The sequence below is a fragment of the Anarrhichthys ocellatus genome, unplaced genomic scaffold (assembly GCF_004355925.1).
Source record: "Anarrhichthys ocellatus isolate YVR2014 unplaced genomic scaffold, GSC_Weel_1.0 scaffold19, whole genome shotgun sequence".
NCBI classification, from domain to species: domain Eukaryota; kingdom Metazoa; phylum Chordata; class Actinopteri; order Perciformes; family Anarhichadidae; genus Anarrhichthys; species Anarrhichthys ocellatus.
This window is the reverse complement of record NW_022280049.1, coordinates 1,948,108-1,968,688: the sequence shown is the minus strand read 5'-3', so window position 1 is coordinate 1,968,688 and position 20,581 is coordinate 1,948,108. Positions and strand designations below refer to the sequence as shown.

The 20,581-nt window shown below is 42.8% G+C and overlaps 1 protein-coding gene across 1 annotated transcript in view; it reads right to left on the bottom strand.

Annotated features, from left to right (window-relative positions):
* Window positions 1-184: 184 nt before the first annotated feature.
* The window catches only part of nexmifb (neurite extension and migration factor b), a 49,102-nt gene continuing 28,705 nt past the window's right edge, over window positions 185-20,581 (bottom strand). The window contains exons 2-3 of the mRNA XM_031857668.1: window positions 12,417-12,547; window positions 185-7,689 (exon numbers count right to left, since the gene is read on the bottom strand). Of these exons, the coding sequence (XP_031713528.1) occupies window positions 3,476-7,689; window positions 12,417-12,498 (4,296 nt within the window). The 5' untranslated portion in view covers window positions 12,499-12,547 and the 3' untranslated portion in view covers window positions 185-3,475. The remainder of the gene's footprint in view (window positions 7,690-12,416; window positions 12,548-20,581) is intronic.

Below are 20,581 nucleotides of genomic sequence, written 5' to 3'. Positions count from 1 at the left end.
TGACATCTCAATAAGCTGTTTGTAATATTAAGTGTTTTCCCAAAACTGCATGCCATAGGGGCAATTGTAATTATTGTTATGAATGGACTGAATTTGTGTGGAGAGTCTTGACTGTTTATACTGTAGTTACTGGCTACAACAACGGGTGGGCGGTAAAAAACACAACCTAACGCTCTTCAGAAAGCAGCATTCAAAATCTTATTTTAATTTGTATATTTACTCCATAAACATTATTACAAAACTCAGCAAGTTACCAATATTACAGTATCACCATACAGGCTTGATCACAAATATTTAAAACCTTTGCAACAGTTACAACAAAACAAAAAACTAAATAATACTCAAATAATTTACATGAAAATCTATAAAACAGCAAATTGTTCACAAATTATATATATTTTTTTCCAGGTTTTCATTTTTTTCTTTGCTTATTTGTGTTTTGCACAGTAACACAACACTCTCACAACAAGATCATGGTCTTATTACAAAACTCCCAACAAAATGTAAATATTTCTAGTTTTCTGTTGATATTCATATTTTGGTTTTTAAAACCAGAAACTTGTCATTGTATATCCTTTCCACTGCCCATATAGGCGCATTAAAAGGTTACTCACACACACAAATACTTCACAGCACTTTCTAAGAAAAATATACACTTACAAAATATGTTACAAATTGGCACACAAAAAATATACAAGATTTTGTAGTGTCAAGAGTTCATTAAGATTCCTTCTGGTAACAACTCTAGACAGTATATATAAAGCTCGGTAATCTTTTAATGAAAAGAGCAAAAGTAATTCCAATCAATGTTAAAGAATCATGAAGTGAATACATCAAACATAACATTATAATATACATTCATAAAGAGGGTTAGGTACCTAATCTATTTTGCATTTATTTTTTGTTAACTCTGGGAAAAAAAAAGAAAAAATGAAAACGAAAATGAAAAAAGAAAAGAAAATTGTCAGCTTTCTTAGCACCATTAACATGAGGCAGCTCAACAGTGGCACATTTTAAAAACAAAAAGAATAAAAAATGAAAATAATGAACTCAGAGAAGTACATTCAATTTGACAATAGGCAGAAATGAGAGAAGGCAGACTAAATGGGCTTGAAGCCCATGTGGAGCTTCCCATCAGCAGCTTGTCTTGGTCCTAACCCTGATACACAGGAGAAAAGAAACAAAGGATCATGGCAGAGAGGAGAGAGAAAAGAGACAGAGAAAGATTGATTATGATTCTTGCCATATGCAAGCAATCAATTACTATCACCTCAGAATTACCATATCCAGTGAGACAAGGCCTGTTTTTGAATCAAGCCTGAATTTGACTGCACATTTCCATGCAGTTTCATGTAATTACTGCAGTGTTTAAAAATTAAATTCAACATTCAAAAGAAAGAGAAAATATAGGCCTATTGTTTCAGTATATATTTATAAAAGATCATCTCGTAACCAGTTGAAGGGGTTCTGCATTTCCCCTTAAATACATTTACAAATCAAAAGAATTTATAACTGATTAAACATGATTGTATGGTTAAATTCAAGGTGGATTTATTTTTGTGCAGTGAGGCAGTGAATGAGCCCAAAGTAATTAATATAAATGGCCCAGGAATACACTGGATCAGATAGTACAAATACATTTTATTTTTCAATTTGTGCCTTTATTTGGCCTTGATTTTCTGGTGACATTATTTCTGCCAAAATATTGACCCATCAAAACTGAAATAACAGTTAAAGACACCATATAAAAGAAAAACCTTTAAAAGAAAGAAGTTAAATTAAGACATTATGTGATCGATGAACCAAAAACAATCAGATAACAAATACACCAGTGGTGCAACTCATAAAATATGGCAGTGTTAAGAAACAACTTACATGAGAATGTCAAGAAAAATTACTGTTTAAATTACCATTTCAGGTAAGATAGAAGTAAGATTCCCTAGTGGAGCTAATGCAAAGACATGCTTTCCTTCATTTACAGGAGTACTGATTCCATTTGTACTGAAAACTGCTTTCACATTCACATTAAATCTAACTGCAAACATGTTATGTCCATTCACCACTGATGCGTGCATCAGAATCTCTATGAGTTATAAACTGCCTTGAATTTCGAGTACAAAACAGCAATCCAGTGAGGCACAGCCCCAACTGACGAATAATTTCCTTGCTTACCCTCAAACATCTGCACTACACTCTCCTTGGTCCAGAGAAAGCTCGTTTGAACATCTCTTTTTTTATCGTCTTCCTCTACAGTAGCCTTCAGAGCAGATCGCCCCTTTGCCTCTCTTTTGTTGCTTCTCAGTGCCAGGCGATGTTGAGGTAAATTGAATTTGGCAAACAAAGTGGGGGAAACGAGGAGAATTCAGAGTCTTTCTGATTTGGTTTAGTGAGTGGAGGTGTACCACTGCCAGCTGTTGGTGCCTTTCATCAAAGAAGAGAGAAAATTCCCAAATAAAGAATTCCTGTGGTGGCGAGTCTTTGCAAGGAGTCTCCAACCCGAGCAGCCAATACTCCAATGGATAAAAAAGAGGAACAGCCAATATTCACACATATATAAGAGGTCATTTACACAGCATTGTTACTTTTGGCACATTGATTTTAAGATTATAATCATCTTTTTTTGCAAATATTGCATGTCCCTGTACAACAACATTGACAAAAATACTCTGAGGGTGGAGCTTTTATGAATTTGCAAGGCGTAAAAATGTAAATTTAGATAACCAGTTCCTCGAAACTCCAGAGGAAAAAAGAAATGCTTGATAAAAGAAAATGGGGAGTTATTCCAACTTTGAGGGGGTGAAAAAAAGACAAAGTCTGATATGTCATCAATACAAAATGGTCCCATCTTGTGTTTTCAAGATGTCTTGGGCTTAAATAGGGCTCATTTATTGTAGGTTTCCTTCTTGAAATGAGCCAGGCAGTGTATGAAGGACAGCAACAACAGGACATCCATATTCTGCATACAAAAACAGATGAGGAGGAGGGGTGCGTAGATGTCACTCAATGCATTTGTGTATATAGCTACATCTTTAGGGAAAGGGGGAATAAATACATAATTCAGGGGAGCCAGTTCTGCTGAGAAAATACAAAAACAAAGTTCCTCAAAAAGGCGACAGAACTGTTTTCAAGGCTTATTCTTTTTTTCAGACAAAAATAAAACAAAAACGACTATAAGAAGAACAAACAAAGCAGAAACAACAAAAGCAAGAAAAATGCAGCCATGGTCGTTTCAAATCTCAATCAAGCTTGACACAATCACTCAATAGGTAGTTTGCAAAGTACAAGAAGTTTTTCATGCAGATATTAATTTCCTCTTCGGGTGGGGGTTAAAAGGAAGTGGGAGTAGTCAGGGGAACGTAGTACTCATGCAGCTCTGGCATAGCGTCAGTGTAGGTATGCTTGGAGGGGAGGGCTGAGCAGGTAGTGGGGGGGGGGGGAGTGAGAAGGGGGTGCAACAGCAGCTGATAACAAAATATTACCTCAGTTTCTCAAACGAGGTCATCAGTGCTATGTCCTTATTTGGGTCTCTCTCCGCTCGCTTCCCCTTCAGTGTCTCAATCCGTGGGAACTTTGCACTGGTCTTGTGGCGGTACAGCTTTTTGTGTGCAGGCCCGGGGTTAATAAAGTTGGGTTTATCAAACATGTTACAGCCAAGAGCTAGTTGAGGGAATAAGGGATGAGAGGGGTTAAATTTGGCCTGGTTCTTTCCTCCCTTTCCCCCTGCCTTTCTGCCTCTCCCAGCCCCCGTTAGTGCAGCTCCTTTTTTCTTCAGGTCGGCCTCTGTGCCTGCCAAGATTTTGAGGGTCTTTAGGTTGAGGCTATTGGCCTCAGAGGGCATGCAGGCCTCAGACATGGGATTCCACAGTGGCTCAATGGAGGCCATCATGAACCTTTGGACCTCAGCCATACCAGAGACAATGTTGGACAGAATATTGGAGGGCTCCTCGAATTCTCTCTGGTCGTCCCCAACCAGGCTATTGCTCTCTGACCAACCGGTGCCAGACCAGTCTCCAGTACTGCTACTGTCAGTCAGGCCTGTACCACAACCACCTGCCTGGTTCTTTGCTGCCTTACCCTCCAACATGGCCTTTATCTTTTTGGTGGAACGCGAGTTCTGTTTGGGGGTCTTGACCTTTTCTGACTTCGGAGCTCTAGGGGCCCGGACTTTCTTAGGGCTCTGTCCTGTGGCTGTCTGTTTGCAATTGCCTTTCCTCTTTGACTTAATGCTTTTCGCACCAGCCAACATTTCCCCAGTCTGTTCATCAAATTCGTTAACTCCCAGCTCCTTTTTATCTAAATGTAACACATCCTGACTGCTGAAGTTGTGCAGCGGAAACTGTCTGTCTTCCACTGTGTATGCACTTGCTGTGTGCTCTTGTTGCTGCATAACGTCACAGTTCCACTTTACCTCCCTGTTGCAGTCCATAGTCATGTCATTCACATCCTGGTATTCTCCAGCATTTCCTGCCATCTTCATATCACGCCCCACCACCTGGGGGGACAGGTTGGGTGTCTCAGGAGGGGAGAGCTCTGACAGTGACGAGTGTCTAAACTTGTCCGGGGTGAAGTTGGAGATATCCAGCAGGTCCGAGGACTCCCTGAGTGGTGTAAGGGCATCCACACTCTGCTGAATCACCACTTTAGGACTGCAATGAGCTAAGAAGCTGTCTCGGCCCTCCTCCTCACCCTCTCGCTCACAAGACTTGATACTGAGGGAGCTGTAATTGCTGGAGGAGGCTGACAGAGAGCCCACTGAGTCATAGCTGATGAGCCTGCCATTGTCTGTGCACAGGGACCCTCTCTGGTATTGCACCTGGCCCTCCACACAAGCAGACTGACATACTTGCAGATCTGCCCCGGGCTGTAGCCCTGCCTCAGTCAGGTAGCTCTTCTCATAAAGTAGCCTGTCAGCCTCAGGGCTCAGCTGGCTGTAGTTAGACACTGGCAGGCTGTCATTCAGGGGCACAGCAGCTGGAAAGTTGTTGGGTAAAATGGGAGTCTCAGGGGTCTCAGGCCCAAAGCTCTGGCTGTGACTTGTACAGAGCTGCGGGTGCCACATCTGGGGGAAGTTGGGGCAGTTTTGGGGAGACTGCTGGAGCTCTGACTCGGAGGGAGGCGAGAGGACGCAGCTCTGAGCGAGCTGCAGAGAAGAAAACTGTTTCTCCTCTAGGGAGAGCCCCAGAGGATACCTCTGCCTAGAGGGCTGCTGGGGGAAATAAGAGATAGCTGATCCACCGGAGGAGTCTGTAGCATCTAACAGGGTCTGCAGGTAGCCCCCCGGGATAACAGGGACACCCGACTCCACCGCCTCTGTGGGGGGAGCTTTGTTAGGAGAGCAGGCGGACGATACGAAGGGGAATTTCTCTTCAGATGTGTGAGCGTTGGTGGTATTGTCAGAGAGATGGGGTTTGACTGCAGTTGAGCTAATGCCTGCCTCCTCTAACCCAGCAGCAGGGTCCCCAATCTGTGCCGCAGCGACACAGGCATCCGTTTCATTTGTCACGCTCCTCCCCTCCTCTCCTTCTGCCTCTTTCATTTTCTTGCTCCTCAGCCTGGCTTCGCTTTTGAATTTCCTTATCCTGACTGTTTTATTTCCTCCCAATCTCCTCCCCTCCCTTTCCTCCCTCTCCTGGGAGCGACTCTTGGCTGTGACTGCGTGCGTGATGGAGTTTGTGTCTAATGTGACTGGGAGGCCTGGGGCTGCTATTATTCCCCCTACCGTGGGGGTGGCCTCTTCTTTAGTTACACCTCCCTGGCCCCGATCAGAGAGAGGGGAACACTGTACTGTCGCTGATTGCTCCACAGCGTGAATCCTCTGAACCTTAAGCCTGTTTGCAATCTTGTATTTTCTTTTGGGATGACTAGAATTAAAAGGGCGATGATGGCGTCCGTTTAGATGAAAACCGCGTTGTTGTTTATCTCTGGCAGCCAGCTTAAGCTGCTCCTGTCGCTCTCTTTGCTTCTCCTGCCAGAAATCCTTCAGAGGAGCCAGTGTCTCATATTTGCTTACTGTGTCGGTGTTTAAGCTCACAGTAGCATCCACAGGGTCCAACTTGCCCAGTTTCACTGACATGAGTCTCTCCCCTTTAAACCTGTTGATGATGATGTACTTAATGACCACTGGCGGCTCTTTACGACAGGATTTTCGACGTTTTTTGGGGCACCAGTCTACATCCTCCTCCTCTTTTTGACCAGACGGAGCTTTCTCTTTTTTCTCTGCATTCTTCTCACTCTCAAGCGAGTCAACGTCATATAAGTAATCGTCACTGTATCGAACCTTTCTCTTGGAGCGTAAACCATAGTTGAGGGGGTTAGAGGGGCTGAGCAATCTCTTTGAGTGGCCCTTCTTAAGCTTGCCCTCCTGCAGGGTGTCTGAGGAGGAGCCAGTGCAGGAGCTGTCATCACTAAACTCGCCTGACTCCTCTGTGGAATTGAAGTCCATTAGGTAGTTGACTTTGGGAGTTGACATGGGTGAGCCTTGGGAACCATCAAGGGGACTCCTACCACTGCAGTCCCCAGCCTTTCCTTCCTGTCCTGTCTCAAGAATGAGATCATCAGATTTGAGCTGAAGCTCCTCAGCACTCCTCCTTAAGACTCCAGCTCCTTCCTCTTTCTTGGCACAGTTGGCCAGGACACTAGGGAAGAAGTTGAACTGCGTCTCCTCCTGGAGGACATTTGTCTTTTCCCTCATGTTGTCCTGGAAAGACTCGTAGCGAATCTTCAGCGAACAGACATCACTGCTTAAAGTGGAATCATCGTCTTCATCGTCAAATAGATTGTCAACGTCTTCCTCAGAGAAGAGGTTGACTGACAGTTCATTCTTAGAACAAAGGTCCAGCAGTTCCATCTTACTCTCACTGATAAAGGATTCAAAGTAGCCCCAGTCCTGACCGGCGTTAGCCAGCAGAACCTCCTCTCCGCTCACTTTGTCCAATAACAGTCCCTCATACAAGTTCTTAGCTGTTGCATCATCTTCTGGGTCATCACAGTCCTCTGCTGTTTTGTTCCCATCAACTCTCTTACCCTCACCTGGGGCTTTCGGCAGAGGAAAGCTAAGTAGCTGGTCAGAGAGGAGCTGTTCTCCAAAGTGACTCACTGCCTCCCCCGCATGGCTCAGGCACTGGATGCTGATGTTGTTGATGTCAGAGAAGTCCTCTCTGCTCACATCGCCTATCCTAACACTGAGCCCAGTCTCTGTGTCAGGGTTGGTGTTAGGGTCATGGGGCGGGTTCTGGATGGAATTAGGGTCAGTGGCATCACGGGTCTCAATGAAGCAGCCAAGGCAAGTGCGGGTAGGCTGAAGAAGACACTCCTCTGTCAGGGCAGACACAGTGGCAGGCTCCATCATTGTAGCTGACAGAGGGAGGGGAACAGGCAGCAGAAGGGCAGTCTTCTGAGTGTCTGCTGCTGGGCTCCAGGAGCTTACAACTGGGGTGGGAAGTGGTGTGGGAGTGTGGTGAAGTTGAGAGACTACAGTTGGAGCATCATCAGAGGGAGGGCAGGGGGCCTCTGTCAGGCCCAGAGAAGAGTCAGTGCCAAGGGGCAGGGAGAGTGTTGGTGATGGAGGCGTGGTCCTCTGGTGTTTTGGGCAGGCCAGTTGTGAAGTCTCTGCGGCAGGAAGAGGTGAGGATGGAGGGAGAGCAGCATCAACGATGCCGCAAAGACTCAGATGGCTTTGCTCATGTACCCCTGCAGGGAAAAAAAGACAATAATTCAGATCTTTCAACTCTTTAAACTGTAATACATTCTACGGTTAAATTACATTGTTTTTGTTCTGTAGTTATACTGACATTTGTTCCAGGCTGCTGAAATGCAATTAGTGTCAATTAACCACCTAGAGCTCAAAATGTCATCTTGTTATGCCTGCCTTAAACATTAATATTTCAGTTTTGGTACTAGATTTAATAATAGGTATTAACAATGTCAAGTTGGGACAACTCCTCACCCATTACTGGTTGATTTTAAAATGTAGAAGGCGAGACGAAACACACACAGACTCACAGACGTAAACATTCCAACCAAATTCTCAGAACACATAAAACACAAGGCAGGTCACTCACAAAGAGAGTCACCTGCCTCATGTTAAGTCAACATGGTGGCACAAGTGAAAGTTTGAAAGAGCTGCTGGATATGCAGTTCAACAGACCAAATTGAGCATTTTATCATACGCTTCCAAGAAGCAGAAGCCGAGTGTCCTGAAATTGTGTGCTGGTGATCAACAGAACAACTTCTACAATTATGCAATACTTATTTCATGAGATAATAGTTACTAAATCTTTTAAAATATTGTAATAAATTAAGCTTTAATTCATAGATCGAGGGTAGAAAAAGTTACCCCAAAATGAAATTGACAATAATGTTAGCTCAGAAATCACCGACTTTATGGAAACAATACACAACAATGATACAACGGTCTACCTTTACCGACCCAAGAGCAATAAATATGATCAAATCAATACAGTCATCCTGCATTACCTCCCTCTCCTTTTAGCATTTCATCTGTATAGATGCAGATCCAACTTTGCTCCGAGGTAAAAAATATACTAAAAAATTACACAGAGAGGCAGCAACAACAGCAGTAATGACAACATTGAAAGTAGGTTTTGGTGATTTTCGACAGGTCGATTGTGACAATGTCTTAATCAGTTGAAGACATCCATCTGATTGGAAACTATCAAAACCCACAGAAGCGGGCTTGTAGCAGCAGGCAGATAGCTTTGTTTGCTCTGCATAATTAGATGACAGCAGCGGAGGCAGGTACGTACACATGGGACACGACAGGCCCATATGTTGGAGACTGTATAACCAATATCATCTACACCTGCCTCCCTCTACAATCTCAAGCTGCTCCCTCACACATATTCTTTAAAATCATGCCAAAAAAATGTAAATTGAAAAACATACCACAGCAATTAATGTGTTGACAGAGGTTAACTAGCAACGTCCCCCATTTTAGAATGGATGCGCCTCATTATTGACGTAGCGATAAATGCTGGAGGGAAAGACTGCTTAACAAACAGCATTCAACATGGCTGTATTAGCAGTGAGTTAATCTTTGAATATGGATCTAATTCAAGAGTGATTTAACAAGGTAATGAAATTTCTGAGAGAAGGTCTCTCTGGGTCTGCGGCCTGCAGACACATTGGAGCAACAAGAACGCCTACTAAAAGCATACAACTGTTAGCATATAACTGTCGCCCTTAATGAAGAAAACCTCGGGAGAAATATGCATCTTCTCTCTTCCTTTCGGAGTCAACAAACTGTTATAGCAGGAACTTGAGAGAGAGGCTGCAGAAGCATCACAGCGAGGCGTTAGCCATCAGTTCCCTTCAATCTGTGAGCAAAAATGACCTCAAAGCAAAAACATGTTACTGACACATGTTCCCTGTCGACGACAGATATCCTTTATAACTTTAACAACTCTCTTTTTTCACGATTACATTCTGAACTACATTCCATTGTATGACACTTGTTGTAAGTAGAGGTGCATAGGAGGACAGCGATGATATTTTTGTCCAGGTGTGGACACAATTTATTTAGATTTATTGGAATTATAAGTAAACAGTGCCAGTGCTTGAAATCTACCAAGTAATTTTCGAGCTCACAGATAAGTAATGATTTCTTTATATTTGTCTTATCTCTCTAATTAGCCCTACAAAGCAGCAAAGCCACAGAAAGAGGGAAATTACAAATAAAAGCGGAGAAATTAACTTCCCTTATCCCCTCCATGCTCGCATGAAACCTCAGCTGCCACCTGATATTGCCAAAAGATTGTTCAAAATTGCTGTGAAACATTAAACTCACATTGAAAAATGTGTTTCCTCAGGGTTTATAATGGATTAACAATCTATCCTATCCAATGTGTGCGTGCATGTGATTGTCTGATGCGTACGTGAGAGAGAGTGTGCATGCTTAGATGTGTGTGTGTGTGTGTGTGTGTATATGCATGCCTGCATGCATATGTGTGTGTGTGTGGTATGTGTGTGTGTGAGAGGGAGAGTGATAGAGTGTGAGCATTGGCTTGGGGGTATAGTGTTATCGAGAGGCCATCTGTCTCCAGCTGGACCATTAGCTCTTCAGCTGTTCAGAATGTGCCACAGATCAGTCAGTCAGACAGGTACACAAGGTACACACACACACACACACACACCCACACACACACACACACACACACACACACACACACACACAGGGTCTTACAGCGATGACTGTAGATGACAAATCAAGTTTGACATTAGAGGTCAAAGGGGGATCAGCAGCCTCATATTCACTGATACGGTACAGCGTAATGTTACTACTGCATCTGAGCTGGCAAATGTAAACAAGATAAACATCCAAAACACTCACTGCTGCCAGAATTCAATATCTAGCTTTGCAGAGAGAGCAGCTCATATACTAATAAAAATAAGCTTTATACCCTCTGAGATAATCCCAACACAGTTGTAGATTTGTAATTGTGTTATCAGCAGAAGTACTCCTTGAAAAGAAACTGAGGCTGGATGTGACACAGCTCACGCAAGCTGGCATGGACATTCACCACTGACCATATGGAAGGACCCCAGCTGCTGGCAGGAGGTGGGGATCTTCTGATCCCCAGCCCTGCCAAGCCCAGCCGTGCTAGACAGCCCGACCACCGCCAAACTAGACCAGACCAGACCAGACCAGTTAGCACTCAGAGTCTCGCCTATCTTTCTAGCCATGATATTCAGGGCTTCATCCACCTGAGGTTAGCCCAGGCTGCTCTGTGCCAGGTGGCTCTGCGGGGAGACAAGCCCATGCTGCCGATGGACATGGTCATGGACACGAGGAGAGAGAAAAGTTGGCTTCTGCGCCTCATCTATTAGTGTGTCAGATACCACACATGCACACACAGCCATGCTTTTTCTCTCTTCACTTACAATCCACCTCCAGTCACTTTCTAAACGGGACAAAAACATAAAATCCCTGATATTAGCATGAATCAAACTCAGGCCTTCATCCCATGTGACCAAAGGAATACAACAGCTCAAATATAACAATATGAAGTATGCAAATGAAAACAGCTGACATGGCCTTTTCTTCCTTTTAATGGCTTTTTGAAATCATTCCACACTCCCATCCCCCCTTTTCCGTCCCCTTCCTTCTCCCTTTTTTTTGCTCGCTATCTCCTTCTCTTCCAACTCCCGTCTCCTTATCCCTGCTATATGGAGGCTTTTACATTCGCAAAATGCCGAGCTAGCCGTTCTGCAGCTCAGCCACCCGGGGCGTTCACTCATCCGAGCTGGTAGGTCAGCCACAGACGCCGCTTGCTACCTATGGCTCCATCTTCACTATGTGACATTTTGTGAATGGTGGGGGGAAATCAATCCAGCCAGAACAGGGTGTTCATAATAAGTGGTGAGTTACTGCAGCATGATTCATGGCCATCCTCCTCAGAGAGATGCCCTATTCCTGCTCAATGAAGCCGCTTTCACTCTTTCTTCTACCGCTCTTTTTCTACTCTCATCCTCCATCCTATTTTCCCTCTGTAGGAACTCACTAGTGCTGGGGATATCTGTGTGATTCTCACAGTGGGGACTGGTCAGTCCCCATTGAGCCTGACCAGAGCTGAAACGCTGAGATAAACCTCATCTAAGGATCAGTGCTGCTTGGTAGATGTAAACTTTAGGCGGCTGTAGTGCCTGAATGAGTCTTGGAAAATGCACATTGCATCAGCTTATATTTCAGAACACGAAGGAGCTACACAGCTGATTAAATTGAATTAGGTTTTAGATCAAGCGCTTACATCAGGTGAATATCATTATAACACATGGTTTATGTTATTGAGAAATCACAAAGTGGAAGCAGGTATTACCTAAATAAAAACTAAATAAATTAGAGTAAACACACTCTTTTGTCTATGCTAATGACTGTGAATGAGTGTGAAAGAATAAATTGTTGCACCTTCTTTCATATTTGCACCTTTTTTCTGTGAAACGGTAGATGTCATTTCTCTGAGTTGGGGAAGCACCAGGAGAGAGGATTATCAATAGCTTAAAAAGCTTCATTTATTGTTTCTTTTCCACTTTTCATTTAGAAAAGACAGGATGTGTTTCACCCCCTTCCTATCTTGTCAAAGAGCTTAAAACTGAGTGTGAAAAGCAAATTTAAGAAAGCTAGTTCAATGGTTTGTGGTAATGCTAATTGTCTTTTCAAAGTTTTTAAGCTATTGCGATAGAAACTGTTGTCATTAAGCTTTCATTTATTCTAACAAAATGCTTGATTATTCTAAGAAATATCAGAAATCTCTTAGGTCGACAACCAAGTATCTCTTAATGTTCAAAGCAAATAGTCAAACAATAGAAAGGCAAAATTAACATTTTTATGCACATTTTCTAATTTAAAAAAGGTTAAATATTGTGTTAACGAGCAACAAATGGAAGACAAAAGTGTTCACCTGTGTTCTCCACCACATTTGCATTCTCTGGTTCTGAAGTCTTCACGGTCAATGTGAGACTGCTGTCTGTTAACACATCCATCAATACGGCTCAACGCTTCACCTCCTACGCATCATTTTGACTGTCCCACCTGTTGAAAGAGAGAGCCAGAGAGAAACAGAGGAGACAGAGACAAACAGAAAGAAAAGTCAGTGCGAGAGGCATCATTAAAGGGTGACTGACATGTGTCTAATGCAGAATAACATTAACAGCATTATATTAGATTTCATTACAACAAAGGCAGACAAACATGAAGTTGCAGTAATTGAAGGAAAAGCTTCAAAGATGATTGAGACATCAGAGGGTCCCTCGGGGCACCAAACAATCACTCATTTGTTCTCTGTATCACAGATTCGTATCTAAGATTAATTTAAACTTTACCAACCAAGAAAGTACACAAAGAGTCACAGCTGAGATCACTATGGCAACTGTATGCCGTACTATCCTATTTTAAGCTCCATTTAACATTCATAGCAGAGTCGTTAACCTATACGAACCTTACATAGGCAGCTCTGAGCATATTTGTTTATTGTAATTAGCCAACTCCCTCCCTTCCGTGTGCCTCGGCATTACCAAAAGAACCCGGCTCAGAGAAGACAGATTAAAAAGGTGTGACACTGGCAATACAGTAAAAAGTATCGAGTGATGGTGATAAAGGTGGGGGCGGGGATGACTGAGCGCATGTGTAGCAGGATGCAGTGCACTGGTGTACAATGTAAAACAAAACAATACGTTAAGGCAGAGAGAGAAGAGGGTGAAGTTTCTCAGCCTCCTAAACATTGGGTGAAGACACAGAGAAGAAAAAGCATATTAACCTTGTGTGATTCCTGAAAGAATAATGATGATACAAGAGACTCTGGGCTAGTAAATGATGAACATTTGATGTTGTGGGCTCCTGCCTGTTTATGTTGTTTTCTTTTTTCCAGCTCCTTCTCTGGAGGAGTGGTGCTGCAGGATGACAAATGAGCCAGGGGAGGGGATCTAATAACATGATCTCCTTGTGGTGTGAAAACTGTGGCTGGGAGATTAAGACAGACGGCAGACAATAAGACAAAGGTAGTGCGCGGCTGACTACAAACAAGTGCCATCTCTTTCATCCTATTGCTTCTAAATGTCATTAGCTGTTCACTGACCTGAGTGGGGAGAGCTACCTGAAGGGAACCCCTGCTTCAGCTTACAATTGCATAGATACACACCGGCTCAGTGGGTAATTACCTCATGAGCCATCGCAGCTGCTCATGTGTGCAGCAGGTACAAGAACCCTGTAGGTAGACTCAGCTAGAACCCGTTCTTCTCTTCATAGAGAGGCGCTATTACTCCTAAAGCCGAGGCTTAGGTGCACAAGGCATTTTACAGAGCTAAGAGTTTTTGAGGTCATCTTGTATCAACTCGGCAAACTGAGAAATTGAAATTCTACATCTGACAACAGGTACATCCCCTTCAACAAAGCAAAAATTGGAATTGGATATCCCCTTCTGAACTGGCTGACCCAGATGAGCTAAATCCAGATTTATCAATGCAACAATCCACAGACCCAGAAAAAGTGAAGTCACAGCAGCACCCCATTACAAATAGGCTGCAGCCACCGAGCAGTGTGTCTCCAGAGTGACAGTGACACAACACACAGCTGGGGTGCTGGTAAGGCTACAGAGGTCCTGCCAGAGCTCAGCGCCTACAGCTGCTTGCGGATGTGTAGTGGGTTCTCTGCATGTGTGTATGTGTGTGTGTGTTTTTATGCCCAATTGAATGTGTGTTAGACAAAACCCCAAGGCTGAGGATCCACAACATCAGCATCCACTGGAAGAGGCTGCACATACAATCACACGAAGAGTGAGAGAGTGAGACGGAGAGAGCAAACGGAAGCCGGGCATTTCACAACACTCCCAACACCCCTCCTGCCACCCAGCTTCAATGCCTCGAATGTGTTTATTCTCCACATTATTCATGATTCCCCCCCCCCGCCTCCCTTTACCATCGCCACTCTGTCAAGACCTGACGAGAGGCCATTTCAATAATGAAGATGGACTAACTGCAATAGAGAGTGCACATAAATTGGAGCTACAGCCAACAAGCATGTCCAATTTGCCAAGCGGTTAAGCCTGATGTCTGGGTGCAGCTTTAAGAGAGCGCCGTGGTTGCCATCAACAGGTTTGTGCAGACCTGATTCATCCATCCACATCATTAATACTTCACAGAGGGCACCATCATTTAACTCTGCAGCTGGAAACCGCTCTTTAAACACCACACATTAGGGCACGTAATCACTGAGCACTCATTTCTGGAGCATTCAGCAGGTGTAGGAAAATGGCTAGCACTTCTGACCCCGCCATTGTTCAGTGCATGTGCGCCGGGGTTCTTTGCACGATGACAAACAGAAATAGAGACAAAGAGCAGAGAGTGGGAAAAGTCAAACAGAATGATTAGGATTTGATTCATCCTTTTAAGCCCTCCTCCACCTCCTCCACACACCATGTGTTAATGTGCAAGCTGGATAACAAGATAAGAACATGTTTACTCGCTCTATATGGAACTTATCAGTACCACAATCTAATTCCTGCAAGCCTCTTCCCGGATCCCCGTTTCACTGCATTTCTCCTCGATTCGATTGCGTTTCTCTCCAGTGAAGCGGCAACAAGAGGCATGGCTGGAGTGGGATCGTGTATAATTGCCAAACATACGAAGCAAGGTCCCACAGCAGTAGTATTTGTAGGTACAAAGGGCCCATTGTGTCAACAGAGGGAAAGAGTTAGGGGTCAAGGAATAGAGACCCAACAGAGGAGCTCTCAGAGAGGGCATAGCGCCACAGGGAACACAGATCCAGACAGACAGCGCTGAAATGGCGACTCCTCTTTTCAGCACAGGTATACAGTTTCAGAGCAGGCTTCACCGGCTGGCTGCAGACAAGCTGAGAAGCCTGCCTCACACGCCACAACTCCTGATTAAACCTTGGTGACCGGGGTGCTGGATCTTAAATGTAGCTGATAAAAAGAGGAAAGACTAGGACAGCACTCCAATTTGACTTTTTAATCCTGCCAGATGGACGTTTCGGGCAAGACGCCCTTCTTCGGGGTTTGTTTCTGGCAATAAATCATATACACAAGCAGGGTTAATTGTAGGTGACCACAACCGGCACAACACATCCCAACAGAGGGAACCACAACCTTTTCAGGCACAAAGTCTCATGATGTAGAATACTCAAATAAAAAAAAGAAAACAACACAAACTATCTTCACTTTCAAAGAAATAACAAAATAGAATCTCCTCATTCATCCCATTAGGAATCAATTGAACCAGTCCTACTATTGTCAAGAGGGCAAACTTTCTCCAACACCCAGAGACTGTGCATCTAAGATCGAGGGAAGAGCTCTGATTGAGCAAAGACATGCAAACTCCACACAGACAGGCCTCTGGTGTCCTGATATCTGGTGACGGTGCTATCCACTAAGCCTGCCACTGTTTGTGCCGTGCATGCCTCAGTATGTCTCTCGGTATGTTCCTTCTATGTTGGAGAAGAAGCAGTAGCTCTTACATACGTGAGCATTTCTCTGTCAAAGGTCAACAGGCCTCCTCACAGCCGATATGTCAGAGCTCTCCTCTTCTAAGGGCACCGACACACAGAGCCAACAAAGACGCAACGCTGCCAAAGACGCAACGCTGTCAACGGCCGACAGATCAAACACTTTACATCTCCCTGTTTAATGTTTTACTTGAACATAACGCACAGGCCACAGCCGACTGACCGCCAACACATTAATATCTTCTGTGCCTGCAATAACAAGTGAGTTGTCAGTGTTTGTAATTAGACCTGGTTGACTGAAATCAATAGCACAATATTATATTATAATATAAGAGTTTTTTCAGTATTGATATAATGTATGTCACACTAAGGCACACATCAGAATTACATGAAATAATGAGACAGATTAACATATATTCAAACTTGTAATAAAACTTGTAAACTTGCTTTTTTAGCCACTTAAGGACAGTGCACCAAGCTGAGAGCAAAGGACTGACTTAAGACACCTTAATATGGTGAACGTGTTAGCAAAGAATTGCTAATTTACACATCCAGCTGACATGGTGAAACAGCATTCATTCTGAGTCATGTCTTTGTCCATTATTCACTCCTCTTTTTTCTCTATTTTGTTTGGAAGTGAGCAGGTGAGAGCCTTTCTGCCGTAACAAAGTAAAAAGTAAAGTTGCGAGCCATGAGTATAGGTTAATGATCCTCTGTTGGTTAACCACTGCAAGTGACACCTTTCACAATACATGCAGTCATTCTATTAAATGTTAATTTAAACCTGTTGATTATAGCTGCTTTAAATAAATAAATTTGCTCATGACTCATAATAATTAGAAGAAAATCACATTTTTTAAATTTGAACTTAGTAAAATTATGACTCCACTGACAGTCAATAATCAATAATATTGTGCTGCAGCAAAAGACTCAATAATTTTGTCTCTAACACAGGAAGAGAGAGGGGAAAAAGTCTTCTCCGTCAGCTGTTTGGTTCTGTGTTTGATCAAACATCCTCAGCTAAAACCCCCAACATGGCCGTGGTGATGGCAGAGATACGGTATACGCTTGAGATAATCATCGTCAATCACAGGCTGCTGAAGAGCCCAGGAATCATCTGATAGGTAGAGATTGACTGTGAACCAGGATTATAATGCTGGAACTTTATCAGCACAGCAAAAGCTGCAGAGCCAGATCTGGACAACTGTAACTACTGTTACCCCTAAAGCCTCAGTCTGCTTCACAATAAAGGTGAAGGCCTCTGCTTGTATGTCAGAATCCAGCTTTTTTTCTCAGGAGATTGTACAATTAGTATTTTCTTCTTAATGAGATCATGCATCTGCTCAGATACAGTATATGACACTTCTGGCAGGATGTTATCCTAGCTCAGTACGTGGCTTCAGAAATGAGCGGATTTTAACTCTCTCATCTGCATTCATTTATCTTTTAGCTTACACCTACTTCACCTTTTAAGGGAGTCAAGTTTTGGGTTACTGTCATTAACGGACAGAATAATAGTTACACTGTGAATAATGCACAATGCAAATACTGGTCCTAAATATAACAAGTGCTGTAATTTCAGTCATGTGAGTTCAGAAAAAAATTCCTTTTCCCATAATTATATTGAGGCTTGAGGCTTTAAAGTGGCATTCTTCAAGCTGTCTGTTGAGTCACTATCTAACACAACACAATGGTGATTGAGCCTATGGCCCACTGATGAAAGTATTGCAATATTTATGTACAGTATTTACAAAGTGGTTGTCTGTGGAGATATTTCTCAGAAAGAAAATGCTGTATTACAGTTTTTGTTCATTGTATACATATACAATGGTACAAGGGTACAAGGGTACTATGCATACAATTCTGAAGCCCATGTATCAACAAAAATGCTCCAGACTGCTGAACTCTAAGCACATCTCCATTGTTTTCACTTTTTAAAAAACAACCACACTATCTCCATGACAACTGTGCAGCTCCATCCAGAGGAATGCCGCGAGATGTAGAAACAAGAAAGTTGGACCTTGTGTTGAGATTTTTTTTTTGTCAAGCTGCTATTTCCAAGGTCAACAACGAACCTTCAGCCTTAAGGAGTCTCAGTGTGGCAATAATAGCTACCAGCATTCACTGTGTATGAGGCTCCTGTAGACATGAGCAAACTGAGTGTCTGTACATTTGGTCAGGGTATTAAGCAGGGATGCAACGATCAGACTTTTTCAGTCCCGACACCAATACCTGGGCTTTGGGTATCGGCCGATACTGAGTAACGATCCGATACCAGTGTTTATTGATAAGCTGGCTGCCTCACTGTGTGGAAGAAACGGGGATCATTATTTTATGTGTAAAGAAACATCAGCCTTGACTTTAACATTGCCTTCCCAGCTTTGTAAAACAAAATATGACAAATAAATACATAGATATAAATGTACTGAATTGTTATGTACTAAAATACCGGTACCCGATACCAGATCCCCCCATTTTCTCCGACACGTGATCCCGCTATTTGAGTCAGTGTCGGACCAATATGCGATATAATTATCGGTGCATCTCCAGTTTTAAAGTAATAGCCTATTTTATGTATGATTTGGATTATTCATTTCTGGGTCTCTGTAGATAGAACTAGATACATAAATAGATAAATAAAACACACGCTGTGAGAAGCGAAGGGGCTGCTACTGATGTCCAACTGGACATTAGCTTGTTAGCTCGTATGTAGCTACCTGCATGTAGCTCAAGGTTCCACATGCAAATAGCATATTTTAAGGACAAAGTGCTTTGCTACAACATAAGTAAGTACTTATTGTTTCTTCACAAAATTAGCCGTGACGGTCAAATTTAGTCAAGGGGTGGAAAAACATGGACATCTGTGAAATATGATTCCATGCAAAACTGATCCCAAGAGACAATTTTACCTTTGCAATACATGCACTGATTCATTTTGTTTTGAGGTAGTCAGTGGATTGGACTGCATAACACAGTAACACCCTGGACAAAATACAGTAGCATTAACACCTTGTTGTTGAATTGTATTGTATCGCATTACCATATATTGCAAGCTGTTTATTACTTTGGCTTCACAACTATTGCACTAGACTGTATCATACTTTTCAAGTGTATTTCAGACATGACATGTTATTGTGTCAGCCATTGTAATTAAATGGAGGGAAGCCATTACAGGTTCATCAAATTGAGACACTGTGTGCATTAAAAAGAAATTTCATTTCAAATGATTAAAGTTATTTTAAAACAGTACATTTATATATTTAATCAGTAAACTGTGAAATAATGCTCCGGATAATGAAGATGTTCCATCTAGGTGTTTGCATGTTACTCATTTGTTATTAAGTATTTATTATCATGGAAATATTTACAAAGCAGAGGGAGATGGCGGCTAAATTAGTTATTCTCAAGGTTTTAATTATACATACAGACACAATATTCAATGAGTAAAGAAAACAAACACGTGTTTTAAATTAGATATAACTTCAAATAATTTAATATTAGCTGATAACTGGACTGTTTTATTTATTTTTTGCACAGTCTGAGCTCTTCAGCAGCAAGGGAGGACAGAGAGAGATTAGGACAGGAGAGAAAAAAGCAGAGGGAAGGTCAAGTGTGAGGAGAGAAACAACCGATTATAATACATCACTGCATGCCACCAGAGACTGCTGCTGCTGCATGTGTTTACAATGCTGCTTCGTTCGTACAGATGATAAATGAAAACAAGGCTCCTGCTTATATCAAAAAATGGATGGAGTGATGGAGTCTAAATGGGGATGGGGCCCCTCTGGTGAATGACAGAGAGTAGACTGGCAATAAGGCAGGTAGTAGGCAAGGTGTTAAAAGTAGATTAGTTTGCTAAAGGTCACTTCGTCAAGCTTCATCAGCTGTCCCAATGGGGCACAAGAAGCAGCTCAGGGCCTCAGCACTGCTGCTAATGAGACAGAAGCAATGGCATCCTCACTATGGATATATCTTGCTTCCATGTACAGCAATGTTCTGACGGCACATGCACGCCAGTACCCAGTTAATGTGATGACGACAACAAAAAACATCTTGACTAGCCTGAGGTTAATGTAACAAGCCCCGCGCAAGAACACAGTGCAGAGGAAGAATGGGAGAGGCATGTAAAGCTAAATTATTTGATCACAGATACTGGGAATGCAGTGTAGGTTTAAACATGCATATGTACTACATACACACACACACACACACACATGGGTTTACACACTATAAACTTTCATATTACAGATTAATTTGCTCATTTGAGCAAATCTATGTTTGGTCCACCCACTGCTCTTGAAGGGTCAGTCTTATGAAATGATTGCGTATTTAATGAGGCTCTGCATACAAGTTCACACACACACACAAACACACACACACACACACACATTTACACACACGCATTCCCATACACACTCATTACGTACACAGTGCTCCCACTCAGTATAGTTAAAAACATGCTGAGGTATGAGTAACTGCTGATAAATACAGAAGATGCATCCACCCCCCAGAAACACATCGCCAAAACTATACCAATCATGACCACACCTTTGAACTCCTGACACACACACACACACACACACACACACACACACACACACACACACA